This window comes from Excalfactoria chinensis, chromosome 1 (assembly GCF_039878825.1).
Source record: "Excalfactoria chinensis isolate bCotChi1 chromosome 1, bCotChi1.hap2, whole genome shotgun sequence".
NCBI lineage: Eukaryota > Metazoa > Chordata > Aves > Galliformes > Phasianidae > Excalfactoria > Excalfactoria chinensis.
Genome location: NC_092825.1, coordinates 130,810,058 through 130,831,171, shown reverse-complemented (window position 1 = coordinate 130,831,171; position 21,114 = coordinate 130,810,058). Strand labels below are relative to the sequence as shown.

Here is a 21,114-nt window from a genome sequence, read left to right as displayed (position 1 = left end):
ATTTCTAGAGCTCATTAATATTTTTGGCATCCCCAACACTCTGTGGAAAGGAGTTTCACTAGTAACTTGTGATGGGAAAAAAAAAAAAAAAAAAAAAAAAAAAAAAAAGGAAAAGAAAGGGGGAAGGGGAAGGGGAAGGGGAAGAGGGAGAGGGAGAGGGAGAGGGAGAGGGAGAGGGAGAGGGAGAGGGAAGGGAAGGGAAGGGAAGGGAAGGGAAGGGAAGGGAAGGGAAGGGAAGGGAAGGGAAGGGAAGGGAAGGGAAGGGAAGGGAAGGGAAGGGAAGGGAAGGGAAGGGAAGGGAAGGGAAGGGAAGGGAAGGGAAGGGAAGGGAAGGGAAGGGAAGGGAAAATTCATTCTTCTTGTTTCAAGCCTGTTTTCTGGTCATTTAAATCAGTGTGCCTGGTTTTAATGTCATAAGAAAAAGCAGATAAGAATTAGAGATAAAAAAAAACACCAGTCAGAAGACAGAAGGCCTACACACCAAATGCCCACAGAGAACTGAACAGCCCTTTTATTGTCTAACATACTCTCACCTCTTCACTTATTTAATTATCCTCACACCACAGAACTTTATACCTTCTCTGAGAAATATGACTTCTGAGATGAAGCATCCCCAATTGTATCAACCTGATTCTGACAAGAGATTTTATTTAAGCTTACTGCATTTCCAAAATTCTTTATCAATAGGGCCATCTTCACACATACTCTTCATTAATTCCTTCAATTATTTTTTGCTTTCATATCTTGTGCTAAGCCAAAAGTATACACGGCTAATGGAAGATTTTAAAAGCTAAGAAAATGCTACCTAAATGTTACTGCATCCATAATTAAAAGAGAAAATATTACTATTTTAATAATGAAATTCACAGTTTCTTATGAGTCATTATAAGAAGATGATCAGTTTATATAAATATTCTTGAGAATATGTTCACAGTCAGTTTCAGTGAACAGAAGGATCACCTGCGGTTGCTACGTTTCTGACAGCACTTAAATACTAGTGATAGCATTTAAGAACTTGAACCTATTGTTTTTCTTCAGATTGCTGGGCTTCTCAAAACAAGTCTTGTAAAGTAATGAGTAAATATATTTAAAACATTCCATAAAGTCTTATTCTAACATTCAGATATAAATAGTATAGTAAAAACAGAAGATATTTAGAAAGCAAAGAGGAAGGATATTTTTCATTTTTTTTCATTAAGGTGAGCCTGTAAATGAGTGTCCAAACTCAAGCCTACTTAAGGAAAGAGAAAGAGAAAAAAGGGAGGGAGGAAGGGAGAGAGGGATGGAGGGAAGAAGAAGAGAGGAAAAAAGAGAGAAAAAGAGAAGAAAATGTATAACTATCTTGTCTGTGTGAAAAAGCGAATCTTTGTCAAATAACCTTTATAGGCTTTGGTATAGCTTAGACGAGACTGATTTGATTGTTATGTCTGGGGATTCAGCCTGGGGAAAAAATAGAGAAAATGAAAGCATCCTTATTGATTAATCCATCTCCTTTTGTTTTTTGATTTAGAGGTTCAGTTTCAGAGTCTGCCTGGGATATATAAGACATTTCAGAGACAACTGCATTGGTGAAGGTGAGATGACAGCTGAAAGGTATTTTTGAAATGTGCATTGCTGAGAAATGGCACAGACATTGATCTGCACTTAAAGGACATTATGTGCACTCATTTATAGAGCAAAGAAGTTGGTCTTTTGGTCTGAACAATTTATTACAGTACTAAAAGTCAAAACAGTGGCAAGGAAACAGTGACAAGGGGTTTACCAGATTAGTTGATGCAAGTACAAATTTAAACTGCATAAGGCTTAAATCATGACACATTATTCAGATTACAAGAACAATGAAATTGCTCATTACCTCATAAAATGGTATGTTAAATATCACTATAGGTAAAGCTGTGACTCTTGGCATTGTGCTGAGATAATACATTTCTGGTTTCCTTATTAGCATATTGATTCTTCCCTTAAAATAATAATAATAGTAGCAACACCAAGTTTGAGTTGCCAAGAAAAGTTCAGTGATGGAATGTTATTCTTCAAAAATCATGGCTATCAGTAAGGCTGAGATTTCAGAGGCGTATTCACATGAAGCACTATATTACACGAGAACCCACAGAGTTAATATTAATGTTATCAGAAAAAGTATCTAGAAATTCAGTATTGCACATTTTTAGTAGTTTCAGCTGATGATTAAATGCATTGATCAATCGCACCCACAAAACATCTATGTCCTCCAGGCAGTCAGGGCCAGTGAGAAGCAGCAGGGAATACCTACGTTTATACCAAGCAGCAGAAACAAAGCAATAACCTATACACGCAGATTTTTTCCAGAAGAGATCAGACTGCCAGTGTTCAAGGCAATGTGTGAAACAACTTTCAGATAAAGGCTTCCAATAGAATTTTTTTTTAGCCTTACAAAACCTAAATCATTCTTTTCTACCTTCTGCCTGAACTGAACAGATAAGCATTTGTCTTAGAGCACTTGGATACCAAGACATTAAATGGCTCTTAGAAGAGACTAGCAATACATCAAAGCATTGTAGGATTCTCTTCAGATGCAAAATTAAAGCTAGGAGATATAGTAAAATACTTGATATTATCAAGCACTCTTATTCTCAGTATCCTTTGCTAAGCATGTCATCATAGAGTTAACTACTGTATCTTAGTGCTCCTGCGGATAAAAGCAGATTCAGTGTTGTGCAGGCATAAGAGTAAAATTCAAGAGAAAAGAGGAAAGATTTATTTGCTTCCTTCCACAGGATGGTTCTGTCACATTTGTGTAATACAGTATTCTCTCTTGGCTTTCAGTGAAAAATCTCACGTATGCATTGATCTCTTCTCTGTGCAGAAGCTTACTTCTGCATGTTTCTTTCCTTTTCTATTCTACTTTTTCCATTCCTAAGCAGTCAAGAGCATATGAAAAAAACAACTAAGGTCCCTCCAAATGGTATCGTACAGAGAGATTTTCTTAAAACATTTTTCCCTAGAAAATCAAGCACGGATTCCAGATTCTTTGGTGTTGTTTTCCCTTACACATTACTCAGAGTATCTTCCCCTATACTCCTCCCAGGATTCCTTTTGATTCTGGGCCTTTCCAGTCCATTATCTCTTCTTCTTTTAGTACTGCCTGTTCTGAAGTAATATAAGGCTAATTAGGCTCAGAACAGTATAGTATCTGCAGTCCTTGGGAAAGCTACTGAGCATAAAGCATAAGGGAACAGGTGATACTTCACAGTGTATAACAATAATCAATCAAAAATATGTGATAGTGGAAAACAAGAGAACTTTCCTATGACTATCCTGCGATAAAATGCTGAGATATCAACATGTCAGAGGACTTCAAGATTGCACAGACACATCTGTGTCAGTTATAACTTCCTCATAATATAAGGCTAGAGATACTGGTTTTGTTCACAAAAGGCTGTTGGCCATCTCAGATATAAAATGGCAGGTCACTTCAGTAAGGCAGCACTTTTAAAAGCTGCTTTTTTCCAATATAACTGCACATGTGAGTTGCTTAAATAGCTACTGTAATGGTAGCTATCTGAATTAATATGTCAGAACCCAGTTCTTTCTGGCTTAGAGCTATATACATAACCTATTGAAAAGGAGCCTACATCAGATCTAACTTGGAACATTAGCTTTTTTTTTTTTTGCTGCAGATGACACAGTTTCACATTGACTGTGAACTACATAGCAGTTAAAAGTTTTGTTACCTAGGGAAATCAGGCTGCTTGCCTTCACCTTCTGTTGAACATAAAGCCTGCATTCAGTGTTACTTCCACAAACAACAACCTAGAGCCATCCCTTGAATACAAATAATTAAGACTAGAAATGAAGAATTTCAACTACCTGCCACATTTTACTGGCAAGTCTTTTTCTACCCTCAGGGTCTGATTCATCTTTCAGCTATACTCTTGTAAATAATGAGAAGCTTTACCAAGCTAAAGGTGTTAAAAACAGAGAAAAAATGTTAGAAGTGTGAATAAAATCAGCTCCCTCTTTGGTTGTGAATTTGGGGATTTTTGAAGGTAATAATACAGAGGAAGACTGCTTCGTACCAAACTCATTTAAACTCATTTAATTGCTATCAGACTACAAAAATGAGTACTAAAACACGTCAAACTACACTGTCACTTCATATATGAAATTCTTATTTTTGAGTGCCAATAAAACTTGATGTATTTAAAGTCAGACCTACTTACAAATTTCATTAAATATAAATCACAAATAACTTACATAAAATATGTACAACCGTTTTAAAAACTTGATTTTTTAAAAGTCAACTTAGGAAAATATACTCATCAAATAAAAAAAAAATAAAAATCCAGGTAAATAATTATTTAGCGGAACAGAGCTTTCATCAGATTTTATGTAAATTCCTATCATAAGTTCCTGGAAATTTCAACCAATGATAGCTTGATAAGAGTTCCGTGACATTAGTACAAGTGTCTTTAAAGATCTTGCTCAGTCACTATTAAAGTAGGGGCTGTTAAGCACTGGCACAAGAATTCTTCTCTTTTGGCTAGGACACGAGCATTTTAATGGCATATGGTTGCAAAGTACAACCTGACAGTCTGGCATAGTTCCTAGGCCGGTGTAAACTGAAGGATCTCCACTGACTTCAAAAGAATGTGCGAATTTATATTACTTGGAGAGCCATCTATTTATTCATAATTTTAGATCAAATGTCATTACTATTATTAGAAAAGGTCAAACCAAGACTCTATGTAATAAAAGAAAAAAATGTAAACAACCATGCAAGGATAAAACACACATTAATGAAAAGTGTACTCTGGACTACTCAAGGTTTAAGCTTCAGAACCAGGCACCAGAAACTTCAATGTTAAAAAATGTTCCTACCCAGTCCTTCTATATAAATAAGACAAACTTCGTTCATTTTTAAGAAATGTGCTTATTGCTGTGATTGTGATACTAATATGGTTGCCTTGCTCCTGTTTTCTTATCAGTTTTCTGGTTTATGGGAGATTTTTTAGAACTGCCTTGACAAGTTCACAACACAACTTTGTGAAAATATATTTACCTAAGTACTACAGAACAGATTTGTAAAGGAATTTAGACATCTGGTGCCCTCTGTCAGCTCTTCGCTTTAAGTGCTAATAAATTTCACAAAACATTCACTGCGCTGTTATCTAACTCTGTCCCAGTAGCAGAGGTATTCAAACCACTTACCTTTGGCAAATAATTTGGACCTAAGTAGAAGGCCTCATGTTGAAAGTAGAGCCTCCAGGGAGCTATTCAGAGTATTTAGGTTAAGAATTTAATTACTGCCCAAATACTCTTTATCCTTTCCATAATGACCACAGTTATATCATTGGCCAGGAACAAATTTGCCTGCATCAGAACACTGCTGATGCCAAGTGAGAGCCACAAAATAGACCTTTCTATATGTATTTCTATATATTGCTGCAAAAGACAAATCTGGCCAAAAAAGCCTAAGCATGCATAGCCGAATTTCTCATCTCTCTGGACAGCTCATGAGACATGATATTTCCTAAGGATATGACAGAGCCAGCAAGTCTTTTTTTGGAGGCAAGTCTTGAACTTATCCCCCAAAGAGTACCCACAGCCAATAGTCAACTGAATGTTCAGTAGCATATATCTGTTCCACTGAAATACTTGTCATAGTAGAAAGTGTTATCCAGTGGAATACCTTTAGCAACACAGATGAGAGCTATTTTTCTTTTGTTCTCATCCTCTCAAGCACAAAGAGCTCCCTTCTGAATCCAAACTGATATTTTAGCAGCATACTGGAAAATCTCCCAGCATTTGCTACATGGAAAACCACATGAAGAAAAGGTTGCTCTAACAGCAGAAATACTGTTACACTTGGTTTTAGCATTGTAGTATGCATTCCAATCAAAAGACTTTATTATAATTGCCCCGTTTCCTGCTCACTGAACTCAACTCTTCTGTTAGGTAAAGAGAGGAGCACCTAGGTGTCAGTTGTTTGAGCTGAAGTACATGCAGTGTTCATGTGGCTTCTGAAGTGATTACTTAAGAGATCACACAGCACCACTGTGTCATGAAAAAGCCAGATTCTGCAGGCTTTCCTGAGTTCTCGGGTTTTCAAAGTCACCTAACATGTAAAGTCATCAACCAATAGCAAGTATATTCATATTTATGAACAGCACAGTGCATGTGATCACAATGTTGTGGATCAGCACATCAGCTGAACACAGATTCTCAGCCTGGCAGGCAGAAAGCTTGTATGGGATTCCATCAGTGAAGATTCCATCAGCTCATGGAATCTTAAGACCTGGAGAGTATGGACGGACACAGAACAGATGTCTGTTCAGATGTAAGGACTGATTCCTGCAACTTTCAGTTTACTTTCTCACTTGATTTAAGTGAAATTAAAAATAAAATAAAAGAGATAACTGAGAACCCTGATTTATTATGCCCCTGCCACGTCATTAGCTTATTTCAAATACTACACTTATAGCAGAGAGAAGAGGCAGCACATCACACTAACTAGAGAAGGGCCATTCTGTCAGATCTAAGAAAAAAAAATTATCATCCACTTAAACATGTAACTATTTTGCTTGATTATGACCACAGACCATTGTGGAGAGAATGTGAAAAGTAGAGAGTATTGGAAAGAAAAGGGTAAGAGACCTATCTAACAAAACTGATTGTACTTTTGCCATGAATGCTGAAAAACATTCATCCTGTTTCAAAGACAGATTCAGAGACACAGCATGTTCTGAGGTTTCAGTTAAAAACAAAAACAAAAAAAAAAAAAAAAAGGAAGAAAGAAAAAAAAGTTATTTTAGTTATGATTACCAACAAAAAATGCATTTTTTTTCTTGGACCAGATTCATACCAGTATTTATGGTACCTATAAATACAGCACAGGATCTACAAAGAATCTACACTGTTCTGAAATAACTTCAGAAAGCAAAGTAAAAGCCAACTAAAAGGGCATTAAACATTTATGCCAAGATATCACAATATCCCCTCTTCCTCATAAGCAGCAAAGACGCAATTTAGGAGTTGGAATTATGCAGGCACAATCCTGCTAAAAAAAGGCCTGCTGAACACCTACCTATCCTGTAACACTACTAGAAAATACCACAGGGGTGTTTAGTGATTCTATACACGCATTGCATTGATACGAAGCTGTCACCTGAAAATTCATCATTAGAAAGTGAATTGTAATTTACAATCAGATGTTGGACAGCCTTGCAGAATTTACTCTTTTTCATGAACTGTGCATAACCAATCATTCCAAGAACTTACCCTGCCAGCATAATGCATAATAGTGAAGGTAGAGCCCTGTTCCTTTGGTGCAAGGTTGCCATTTCCATCTTTTGTGGAGGAATACACTGTATTTGTGTCTGATGTATCCAGGTAAGACTGAATCCGCTTAGAAAGACTCTGTTCCACTGACCAATTAGATTGGCTTTCTTCATCTAGCATTGACAAAAAGCCTGATGGCTTCTGAAATGAAAGACAGACTTTTCTGTTTTCATGCAACAAAATTTGTTGCTTGTGAAATAAAACAGCTTGTAATTTAACGGGAGAAACATGTAATGCAACATCTTATAGAAAGAAAAGGAAAAAAAGCAGAATGAATATTCTGTTAAGTCTCCGAAAGATAACTCTGCAATAAACACAGGGAATAATATTTCATTTGCCAAAAATGATAATCATTGCTGACCATTTAGGAAACTCACTGGGCTATGTTCTTGTTCAGAAACAAGCTCCAGGCACAAAGAAGACTGCCAAACTCACAGCAGAGACTGGTCAGTACTACAGCTGCATCTAGGACATGGCACAATACGCAGATATTACATGTGAATTCATGTGGGCAATGACTTTTTGTTACACCTTCAACCCTAGACTGTTACAAAGCTGTTAGTCCTCAGGCTTTAACAGCAGTTATAATGACCCTCTCTGTGGTTTCCTTAGGTCCACAACTTTCTCAGTAGATTCATAAATCAGAAAATACAGCAAAGCACTGTATTAATTTGAGATGTGGAGTATGTATACAAATACAAAGTAAATCTAAAGACTACCTGAAAGAAAAAATCCAAGGCTGCAGTATGGTTTCCAGGAGAATACACAGTTTCTATGGTAACTCCTTCTTGTACACATTCTGTTTGCTCTTGTAGGAAAAGCACTTCATTGATATACTGGTGTATCTTCTCATTGGTCATATTGACACACAGCTATTGCAAAACAAAGAAAACATGAGGATTAGAAGTCTACTGGATAATTAACTGGTGTAGGGTTTACTGTGCATCTTAAATTAGATCTGATGAAACATCATTTCACAACATATTACCTCTCTGTAGACCACTGATGAGGAAGGCCCTAGGGAAATATACATTTTAACAGCTATTAGTATTAAATTGGGAATAAACATTTTTCTGTTTGTACAGATCATTGTGAATTCCTCATAAGAATCATCAAATACTACCCCTAACAAACTGCAAATTTATTCTAATTCCATTGATTGAAGCAGAGCAACTTTAAGTATAAACTGTTACGCTCAATATTCTGCTGCTGTATGTATTCAGGAAGACTACATTGATGCAACGTGCTTTTTGAAAAAAAAATAAATCTCCACATTTGCTTAAGATCCTCATTATGTAGTCATTTTAGTATTAGCAAATATGTTCAAACCCTTTTTACACATAGCAGACCACTGAAAGAACTCATTGGGCTTTGTTCAAATAGATCACATGAAACATCTAGGAATATTTAGTAGATCACTCTCTCCATTTTATTGATATACTAAGGGAAACTTGGCAAGAAGACAGTCTTCAGTAGAGAAGTTCAAAGTCTGTAGAGATAAATAATATAAAAAGCTCCCAAATATTTTCTTTGATTGCCTTTTAAAAGTTGTATTGACAACTATCTAAAATAAAGACTTTAACACAAATCTTGCTTCCAATTACAAACAGGTGACGGTTGAATCAGCTTATTTTGGGACCTTTTGTTTTATTCAAAGCTCATAATCTTCAAAGAACTTTTATAACTTTGTCGAATAAATCTTAAACTATTTTATTTATATTAAAATGGAAATTCTAGTGGGAAATTCTAAAATCTCCTCCAATGGTGCATTAACTATCATTACAAAATTAAGAAAACAGAGACTCTTAGATGGTTGGAAGACACTTTATATGAGGAATGATGCATGGAAAGACTGCACAAAGTCTCTTTCAATGTTAAATCAGTCACATACTTGTTTTGGCCATAAACTATACCTTCCATGAACAAATTGCATAAAAACAATTCCACCAGCAAGTCATGTTAAAAAAACAGTAAATATTTAGATCAAGCATAAATGGCTTAAAAAAAACTTAAAAAGCAGGTAAGGGAAAAGAAAATGAGAAAAGAATTATAGCTGCCTGAATTTTCCATCAATTCCCCGTGCTAAAATAGCCACCTTGCACCTGTTCTACAGTGAAGTAGGCTATTGTTAGTAACTATAAGAAGAAACAGAAGAAACACATTTTGTAACAGAATGTCCATTACTAATTGTCTTTACCAACACATGAAAGTGCAGACAAAAGACGGCTTCAAAGAATACCACTGTTTCGTTTTTTTAAAAGCAGGATTTTTTTGTCTTATTTTGTTACCAATGAAAGCATAAAGTTGATTTGTATTATTTAATTGTTTTATGGAAAGAGGCAGCTTTTTAAATTTTATGTCAGGCAAATATATGCTTTGCCACTTGCTTTCCAAATTCAAATTCCAGTTCCAAATTCTTTTCAGAAGACTCTCGACATTATTTTAGAAAGTATATGTAACATTACAAGCTTGTACTTCACAGGGCATGCAAGGATTTGACATGACACATGCTATGTATATCTATATTTGCAAGTGAGACCTTTAGAGAGCCATTTAATTTTACCATTGATTAACTTTACCCTAAGAGAAGCTGACAAAATCCACATAAAGTTATAAACACTTCTCTATCTAGCAGCGGTTGTGAGCAGCAGCTCTGAAGAACAAGCACCAGGAGAGCAGCCAACGGCTGTTGAGAAGCAAAACACTCTCATCATATCTTTCCCCATTTCAGTGTTTTACACATCCCACAGGAAAAGGATGATAAACTGAAGGCTTTAAATTAAACACTTGAAACAGGTTGCTGTAACAATTAAAGCAGCTGAAATGTAGAAATGTGATGCAAATGAACACAGCTATCTTTGCTAACTCATCTTCTTTTGGTCTGTCATATGAGGTTTATAAAACAATGATATGTTTTCTGTCCAAATATATGAAAAATTGAGAAAATCACATGTACTTAATTTTCACCCATGCAAATGTAGCAGTAATGATTTTTTACCTAAAATAAATGTTGCAGGAGTACCTCTAAGCATTGTACGCTTGCTTAACTTTAGAGTTACTCAGCATTACCAATGATTCTAGTCATCAAATATGCTTAAACTACTCTTCGCTTGAATTTGACTCCACTGTATGTCTCTTCAGCAAAAACCTTCTGTTCTGCCTTCCTTTCTAATCCTAACTCACTGTCATGTGTAGGTGAAAAAAAAACCACACAATTTATGTATCAGAGTCTTCATTAAAAAGTATTTCTACGGTATTACAAGAAAACAAAGAAAACAAAAAGGTCAAGTTCAAGTCTTTAAACAAACTGAATCTGAAGTAGCATGCAAATTGCAGTATTTGAAAAAACAGTGCCATTTGGTAAAACTGATAGATTTTCACCATATTAGCTTGACCTCTCTCCCTTTATTGCATTTGGCCGGTTAGTACTATTAAGCATACTCAAAATTAAAATTAAGGAAGAAAATTATACTCTGCTCCAAAGACAGAAAAGCACCTGTCATTAACATTTTGGGGTTTTTTTTTGGTTTGTTTTTGTTTCCTTGCTCCTCACTGAATATGAAATAACATCTGAAAAAGCATAGCAAAAGAAAAGTAGGGGAGAAAACTTGGTGACACAGTCAGTGGGGGACCAACGGATGTAAGCATCCTCTGCAAATGCTGATTTGCATCCTTTGCTTATGTGGAAGGATTAGCTCTCTCAAGGGATGTGTATTCAGAGCACTGAGTAAAGCTTACACATGTCATATCAACCTATCTATCAGGCTGTATGTTATTGGCCAAGATGATGGAACTATGGCACAAAGCTGAATTTGTAAAGATGTGCTCTAGCTGCTCTCAAAAACATGATTCTGAGATAATGGAAGGCTGAATCAACTTCTGTTCACTAAAACTGGATACGGAAAATGTTTTTAGACCCAAGGGTAGGTAATCACTCATTTCTCAGAAGTATATTGGTTACTATTCCCTCTTGTATCTGCTACTCTAAGAGAAAAAACAAACAAACAAACAAACAACAAAAAAAACCACCATATATATATATATATATATATATATATATATATATATATATATATATATATACATGCATCTCTTTACTCTTTTAATATGTTGTGTAACAGTTCCTGGATTTCCACAAATAATTTTAATGAATGCATAACATCAGAAATTGTTATATTTCTTCCTTTGCTTTTTAGAAGCAATAGGACCTAATACAGAATTCCTGTGTTCCATGCAGAATCAACACAAAATCACAGTGTTTCTGACTATCAGAAGAACTTGATTTCACAGGCAATTTATGTAGTCTTGGGCAGCCTGGTCTAGTATTAGATATGGAGGCTGGTGGTCCTGAGTGTGGGAGGGGGTTGGAACTTGATGATCCTCAAGGTCCCTTCCAACTCAAGATATTCTATGATTCCATGAGAGTGCTACGTAGGTCAGTCTGAAAGTAATGCCTCTTTTTAATTTCCACAGAAACTGCAACAGATATAAAGAACACAATGCACTTGGATCGAGTAAATTATCAGCTAAAAATCACTCTTTTTCAACAACATTTTCACTACCATTTTCTATGCATTTTCACCGGCAGTGAACAAGAGCCTGTATGCCACAATCATAAAAATCAGTGGAGATGACCTACTATTGCTATCACCACTGCTGAAACACACACCACCTCACTGTACTCACATCCACTGTTTGGTCTCCAGAAACATTCAGGAAGCATCACTGATTGACAACGGATGCCATTCTTTCCACATGGAGGAATTCAGTGACACACTTTTGCTCCATCTGCACTTCCATGTCAGACACCATTGTCAGAGTGCCCCTCTGCTGCCATCTGTCACATGGCAACAACATGTAATGGAATACTGGTGGGAAGGTTCCGCCTCTACTGCCATACCACCAACATCTGCCTCTGACAATGTGGGCCAACATAGTAAAATAGGAGGTATTACTTTCAGAGCAACCCTCATTTATTAAAATTTTGTTATGCACAGTTGCTACCTGACAGTCCTTCTGCAAGAAAGTCTGTAAAGCTCTTTCATTAAGGATAAAATTTCAGTACAAACTGGAGTATACACCCGGCTGATTTTGAACACACAAGATTATTAAACAAACAAGGAAACCAACAAGGTAATAACAGTTCTTTGTTTGAAGGAATCTTAACTTAGACACCCACACCACTTTTTCCCTCCTACTTCTGGTCAGCAGTACTGCTGTAATGGGATGTAATGGGGTGCTGCTGTGAAAAAGCAAGAAACCAGTTAAGAAAAGACCTTGGGCAGCATTTCACCTATCACAAATGGAATATGTCCAGGAGTCTAAATTTTTAGATAAAGGATTTTATTTTCAGCCTCAACGTGTCTACTGTAAAAGTAGAAAAAAAAAAAAAAAAAAAAAAAAAGAATATTTTAATGTTGGGTACATTGTGAGCATACTGAGGTAGCCAACTTTAAAAAAGACTAACACTGATTTTCCAGTGGCTTTCTGAAGCACCGGGCAGATAGCAGCATCCTGTCCAAATGAAACAAATGTGAGCAGAATGAAAAAAGTACAAAGAGGAACAGTACAGGGAACAAGGGTACAACATGACAAAAGCCACAAGGAGCGAAAGATTCTCAGAAAATGGGTCAGGGAATGAATTATAGCAGAGGGTTGTCAGGTCCCTGAGGGCACTAATTCTTATTGTCCCATGGTTTCCTCTGGGCCCCTACCTGCGTCCATGTCCTGTCCCTGCCCTAGAGGCCTCATGGCAGTGCCAGTTTCCAGATATGTCTCTCACTGCTCCTGATGGGACCCCAGCCCTGACTTACTGCTTGCTGCCTCACTGCTGGTGATTGTCCCAGTTACTGAGCCTGGCTCTGCCTACCATGACCAGACCTTGTGTGATGGTGCCCATTAGGATGGGCATGACCGGTTCCCTGGTACCAACAGGGCAGCTGGCTCTCACTTTTCTCTGATAGGGATATTAAGACCTTTCTGTATATGGAGGCTAGCTGGACCACATTCTTATTCCACAGGACAGGTAAAGCCAAATAAGATTTATTCTTTCCACATAAAATTAGATACTGTAATGCATTTCGGATTGTCTAAATGCAGACAACTGCATACTGACCTCCCTGACTAAGACTGTAATGACCGTAGGAAAATTAATTCATGTAACTTTTACCTATTCATGTCCATCTATCTCTGTAATAGGCAACATAACCTTTCATTTAGATAGCCAGAAAAAGGCTTATGGATGAGGAAAAGTAATTTATTTTAAAAAATATTTCATTATGACTGTTTTGGCTAGAGAAGGTGACATGACAAAATCAGATGAAGTCTCAGCAAAGTGAAGAAATAATTTTAAATACCGATTAAACCTAGTAAAAAATGCAGGCAAAAATTCCTCTGAACACAGCTGGGTTGTACAAGCTCTTCTGCCTCACTGTAGAGACTCTGAAGTGAAGTCTTGAGTGGAGCAAGCAATGCACTGTGCTCTAGGAGCCAGCTGACCACTATGATAAGAGAATTACAGCACCAAGCTGCCACAGGAGACACGTTTCTCTACTACCACACACGCTTTAATTGGCATAGAGTTGCATGAGAGTCAAGAGACACTTGACTGTTTCAGTCCTGACTCGGATAAATAACTTTCACTTCCTATAAAAAGGAGGATATATAGGAAGTCTACAGGTGCAAAAGACCACGTAAGAGCTAAATACCTTACTTAGCAAAAGCTAAATGTCTTTTCAGTTTATCAGTTGACTTAGGCAACAGAGAGGAAACACTCTACTAGAGCCCCTTTTACTTAACTGCATGATTGTTTTTTTATATTCCACAACTAAAGACCTTTATTACTCTGAATTTACACATGGGAAAGAAGTGCTACTCTTTCTACTTTACCATCTGGTTCTTCTGCTATAATAAACATAGAAAGAATTAGGGGAAAATGGTGCAGACAACTTCATCCACCTTCTCACCTGCTTATTGCTTATATTCATTTGCCATGAGTTCATTTGTGTTCTCTTGCAGCCAGAGAACACAGTGCCATAATGGTTTAAAGAACATAGCAGCATTCCTTATCTGCACTATTTGGAGCTGTGCTGTGAAGGACCATGGATAAGATCTAATCTACCTTTAAACATTATCAGACAAGCAGCACACATTTTCAACTTCTAAAGAAATGCAACTTAAACAGAAAAAAATTACAGTTCCTCTCAAACAAGGGTCCTAAGAAAATACTGAAAACAGACATTGCTATTTTTCATAGAGCACTCATGTTTCCTGAAATGATCGCAACACATCTGACCGGAGAATAAAAGAATGGTCTAAGCTGGAGGGGACCTTTGGAGATGATCTGGTCCAACCTTCCCGCTCAACCAGGGCTACCTAGAACAGGCTGTCCAGATGGTTTTCAGTTTCTCCAAGGAGGAGACTTCACCTCTCTGGGCTCCATCCCCCACACAGCTGATAAGAGCTTCCTGGGCTTCAGAGGGAGCTTCCTGTGTTCCAGTTTGTTTACACAGCCTTTTATCCTGGCACTGGGCACCACTGAGGAAAACCTGGCTCCAACCTTGTGGCTCTTTGTAGACTTATTGAAATGTTCTATTAGAAAGTCTACCAACTGAACTGATTTGAGTCACCAGAAAGATTCACACATCTTGAAACATCACCAGATTGCAGCAATCAGGTGTTTTTATTCCTTCTTGAAGAAATATTACAACTATTTTCATGAGAGCGGACAAACAGAATGCCTTGTCTTACACTAATTTGAAAGCAAAGGTTAATCTCTGCCAAATTACTTTTTGTAATGCCGTTTTAAAAAATGTTAGTGTAAATATAATGAAAAAATAATTTTTACAGCTCCTACACTGTTCATCTGCTAGGCCCATTTACTAGTAATGTACTGCAATCACAGGCCTTGACACTGGATGTGTTTGCAGACATGATGCAATGCTTTGCATGAGGACCATATCTGGGCTGCAAGCCGGTTTATCAACAGAGTTAACGAGCCCAGGCAGGATACTGAGCTAGGCTAGACTGCTGCATAGCTCCTGAGTGCAGGCAGTTTGGGGTATGTGTGTCTGAGTGATTACATTGCGCCATGTGGAGATACAATCTGCTTCTGTTTGCTGATACTGCAACCTATCACTTCAGGAATCTGATGTGTTAACCACACTACAGAGTTGATATGAAAATGAACTTTGTAATTCCCTCACCACCATTCTGTCTTTTAAGGAATGCAATTCACTAGTTTCTGATGTAACGACCCACACTATTACTCAATATTACTCAATAAAACCCACTCAGTCCAAGTAGGGGGACAGTCAGTTTCTCCTGATACTCACTTGTTTATTAAAAAATACAATAATAATTCAAAGCTGACTTTGAAATTACCATGCTTACTGCAAAGAAATACAAAAACTACTTTTACTCATTTTCCTGTTGGGCTCATCTCAAGCATCTTCTGCAGTTGCTAAGCAGAAAATGATTTATCTTCGAAAGCAGAATTCATGGTATTTTTTGGGACATCAGTCACAGAACTTGTATGTATTTAACGACAGAAAACAATGCAGAAAAAAGTCAGTGAAAAAAAAAAAACAAAAAACAAAAAACAAAAAAACAAACACAAACCAGCAAGTCTCAAGGTGCACTCCTCTGAGATTCCTCTAAAATGTCTGGAATATTTTATCCTTGTTAATCATTAGGTTTTATGGAATTAGTTTTGAGTGTGGACATATCCTCACTCCATCAATATGCTTTCTATTTTTCATTTTATATTTTCTCCCAAAGAAGATATTCTCACTGAGTAAATGGCTATGGATACTGGCAGTCATCTTCAGGCCAACAAAGCTTTAAAGCTAGGCAGAACTGCAACAGCAAAAACAGTTTTGTGTGAGGGGAGCTGGAAATATATTACTGTGTTCTGAAATGTTACTTTGAAAACAAAGGTAAGCTCACCTTTTTGGTTCTTTCAGACTTTTAGAAACTACATCCCTGTAAATATGCTACACATACTGAACTAATGTGGCATGGTGACATGAGAAAGTTGAGCCATAAAACAATGGATTAACTGAGATAAAGGGGCAAATTCTGATTTCAAGCAATAATAGGTCCTTTGTTTTCTTCTTCCTATTGCTCTGATTTTCTTCTGCTGTGTAACAGAATGAATGAACAACAGAACAAAAACTTACACATTTCTTTCAGCATGTAGTGTAATGTCTTCTGGAATGTGCACTTGACAAGAGCTTTGGTGATCAGAGAGTAGTGTTAACAGCAAGCAAACAGTTCCACAGTTTTCATAAAACATTTCATGTTCAAAAGGATTTTTAGGCATTAATTGAGCTAAAGTTTAATTTGTTTTTCATGGGTGTAATTCAAATTTTAAAAAAGTCTTATGTTGAGAAGTCACAAAGAGATGAATTTGCCAGTAATAGCACTTTGAAAAATGGAGCATTTTCATTCTTTTCTTTTTTCTCTTAGGCATCTGAAGACCTTTTGGTCTTTATCCCAATCTAGTCTATTGTCCTATTCAGCAACCCAGCTAAAGGATCACTTTCACAAGCACGAAAATAGACAACGCTAAATATTCTTGTCAGGTTGCTTCTCAATGCTGATACTACCCCTCTTTCAAATCATTATGATAGACGTTTACCAGATTCTTTTAAAATGATGAATAACTCTGTAACTCTGTTTCAATTCAAACACAAACATGCACATAGAGAAAAAAATGTTTTATGAACAAGTTTTATTCTCCTTGAAATTTATTTTCTGATCAAAACATTTGTTTTGGCTAAAAAAGAAAATTTATCTTTGTGGACAATTGACAGTTATAGTGAATTCAGAAAAGCAAAGCTACTTACCTGTTCAAAAGTATTCCTTTGAAATTCTTCAAATCCAAAAATATCCAGTATTCCAATTTCAAATATCCGGTCACTGGAAAAAAGAAAAAAAAAAAAAACAAAAAAAAAAAAAACAACACATATTATAGATGATAATAATTCAAGCAAGAGAATAATGTATCTGCTGTTCCTGACAAAAGTATTTCTGCTCTGGCATGAAAACAGCCTTCTTATTAAAAAAAAAAAAAAAATAGTTTGAATCACACATGCAGACTATATATACAACTGAATAAAAATTCTACCCACCAATCTCTCACATCAAACACAAATAAAGGGTTGAGATTGCTTTAGCAGCTGTCTTCAAAGAATAAAATAAAATAAAATAAAATAAAATAAAATAAAATAAAATAAAATAAAATAAAATAAAATAAAATAAAATAAAATAAAATAAAATAAAATGAAGGGAAAAAATTACTTAGCTTCTTTAAAATCCAGTTTCTAAAGGTGCAGGTATCAATTCACTCAGGTTAGGAATAGCCAGCAAAGGGAAGTTTCCAAATTGTCTGGATACACTCAGTCACCCTTTTCAGTTTCAATTTCCCCAACAGCCAGAACTGCCTCTACCGAATGCACAAGGGAAAGCCACTAAGTCCAAGTCCCCTGTGCCAGCATCAAGCAGACACTCTGAGCTCCAGCTGCACAAGAGGTTATATTTTCCAGGAGAAAGAACAGTGAGGATTTTGGCATGAAGAGAACAGACGTTTCTTCTCTGTATACATAAAAAAATACCTTTTGGCAGTTCATCTTATTTCTCATATACCACTGCCTACATCAAAAAAAGGGCTTTATTTTTGCCCAGTGAGGACTAGGGTAGGATAGTCAACTAGGATTTGGACAGGGAGAATGGGAAATGGACAAAGAAGCTATTACTCTCCTCTTACTTGGGACTAAGTCATTGTCATCCAAATCTGGAGGAGAACTTAAGTTGTTACAGGGAGAAAAATGAATGTTTGGGATACCCTATTGCTTGCTTTGGAAGAATCTGAGAACTTTATACAACAGTCCTGGGGAGTCTGAGTTTTTTATTCATTTTATCATTAAAGAGAGAAAATCTGTCAAAAGCAGGTTGTTGTTTGGCTAGTGTGAATTTCTTCAGGATGAAGTAATCACCACGTAAAATTAAAGGCTTCCCTATTATAGCCAATAGCTGTCATGGGGAGGAGAAAATAGAAAATGAAAAACTTTCCATTCATGAGAAAGGAAATGGATGCTTTTCTATAGCAGATGAGCTTTCCTTTCTTTTTTTACAACATGATTTGTAAATGTACATATAATATGTAAATGCATGCATATAATATTGCAGTCTTCCCTTTCTGAGATCTACTTCCACATTTTTCCATCATGTACCATATTTCCTCTCTGTTTAGATTTTTGTATATACCACATTATAGAGGAAAATGGAAAAAAAGGTGATCCACTGCTGAGTGCTTCATTGTTGGCCTACCACAGCCAATATAAAATTACCATCACTACCATTCAATTGGAAGAACATCCAGCAGCCCTGAAAAAAATTCCCATATAACATTCGAAACAGTAAAATAATAATAGCATAAGAGTACTGTAAAACAGACTAGGAAAAAAAAAAAAAAGAAAAAAAAAAAAAAACACCACCAACAACAAAAAACAACAACAAAAAGAAAAAAACAGTTGCTAGGGACTAGAAGAGCCTTCTTTAAAAATGATATCCATGAAGTTTGTCTTCATTTCTAAGGTATACTTGCTCAACGCACTACTCATTGTCACAAGACTGGTTATATGCATAAATGTCAGACTATGAGAGCTGCGTAATAAATCCAGCCTACAATGACTTTATTGGGCAAGAGAGGTTACCGTGAGGTTGATTAGCCTCCAAGGAAATGTCTGCAAGAAGAAGCATGTGGATATATCACTATCTCCTCTGAGTGTGATTTAACTGGTATGAAAAATGGTAAGCCTTATTCTCAAGCGTTACTGATTAGAGATTGATGCATATTCCTTGTCATAATGTGTTTTGAAAAAAAAACCTGTTCACTTTTATAAAGAAAAATTAGACATTTTCAAAGCAAACTACTGGAGTTGCTTGAAATTTCAGAATACTTGAATACTCCATTCTTACTTTATTGTTTTGTTTAGCTTTCCTCATAGGAAAGCACAACAGAAACTGCTGTGTAACACAGCAGCTGAAATACTGCATCTACTTGACAGGAAAACACATCACCCTAATATTTTTTTGAACTCCACATGATAATCTTGGCCATGTAATGTTAGAAGATGCACTCACTATATGAAAATCTTATCAACAGGGCAAATAAAACAAGGATCTATCTCCATTAGGATGGTAATAAATTCTTCCTGTATCGTGACACTTATATGCAAAATCTGACAGTAATTTCATGTACTGGAACGTTCCCTATCAGCGCGATTGGAAATAGATTATCTTTAAAGACCCTTCCAAACTATGCCTATAATTATTCTATGATTACAATTAACATTGCCCATATTTTGCAAACTAAATAGCAACAGACAGAACAACATCAGAATTCATGTTTTATATGTAGTTACAGATTATTTTACTTTATTTTCTGTCTTTCTGTCTTCCTCTGTTTCACACTAGCTTTCTCCTCAGAGAGAGGGTCCATATACAGTTTCTTGGCTATCTGTCAATCATATTAATTCCAACAAAATTACTTCCCTTAAATTAAACACAGCAGAGATTCCCAAGGCAAAATAAAGCATGCATGATTCCGTGTTTAGAAATGAAAGGTCATGTCACCTGTGTCTAAAAGAACAAATATTAAAAAGAGTATTTTTGTTCTGAAGAATTCCTTTATGTTACCCCATTTTTTATGGTTGCTGAACATCACTGACCATTGTCCTCACTCTGTTTCAGATATTCAATATTGAATCTGCGTATTTAGAAGAGTTATATTAAAATACTGGTGACAAAACCTTCAGTTTCATGAGATAATTTCTGCACTTATTTAGAAGATAAGAGAAGCGGACACTTCCACTTCATATGGACATGAAATTCAGTTATTAAAGTAGCAATTACTTTTACTGTATTATTATTGTTACATCTTTTTGGGGGGTTTGACAAGAATTTTTCACATAAAAATTAGAAGAACAGCACTTTGTCGATATTCATTTCCATCTCTGACACAAGTAAACATCTGTGAACAGTTAAACACACATTGGATGCTAACCGTATCTAATTTGATTTTTGTGATTTACAAAACAGCCTTTCAACCAAAACGACTTTACAATTTCTCTAATTTTGCGTTTTTCTTCACAATGATCCCCACTGTATACTAGTTCCTCACAGACTAGAAACAGCTTTCGATCTTGTATGAACAACAGTTGGATTCTGAATAAATGATATAAAAGGACTTGGTAACTCCTAAAAACAACATACATATAAAAAACATCCTGTATAAAGATCCAACATCTTAGTAGACCAAATGTCATTCATCATGAGAGACTTTCAGACTGTATGCCATTCCTCATGTAGGTGAGAATTTCCTTTATATAGTTCCAAACAATCATTTCAGTCATGTCTGTGGCTCAGAAATCCATAGGGTTCATTTCCGTTGCCATTTTTCATATTCTACCTACACAAAGCAGTGAGGTAAATTTGCTGAGGTTATACAATCTAAACAAGTGTTTTCATCAGCCCAGATATAAGGTTTTTTGTTCTTCCTCCAACTTCTGCTAGTAGCAAGGAAGGAAGTGAGATAGCTTATGTCTCATCTGGATAAACCAGAAGCATCACTGACTAATGAGGAAGTATTTTAAGGATGAGATGGGATATATAACCAAGCCTTCAACTGAGAGCCGCTGCACTCAGGATTCCACCTAGACCTCCTCAGTGCTCCCACAGGGACAGATTACACCTGTGACAATAAATGCAGCTCTTGAACAGTTCTACTCA

At 36.3% G+C, this 21,114-nt stretch overlaps 1 protein-coding gene across 2 annotated transcripts in view; it reads right to left on the bottom strand.

Annotated features, from left to right (window-relative positions):
• Positions 1-21,114, bottom strand: part of MYO16 (myosin XVI) — a 334,545-nt gene that overhangs the window by 85,123 nt on the left and 228,308 nt on the right. For both annotated transcript variants that reach the window (XM_072342368.1, XM_072342360.1), the window contains exons 21-23: positions 17,169-17,241; positions 8,040-8,192; positions 7,261-7,461 (exon numbers count right to left, since the gene is read on the bottom strand). In XM_072342368.1, the coding sequence (XP_072198469.1) occupies positions 7,261-7,461; positions 8,040-8,192; positions 17,169-17,241 (427 nt within the window). The remainder of the gene's footprint in view (positions 1-7,260; positions 7,462-8,039; positions 8,193-17,168; positions 17,242-21,114) is intronic.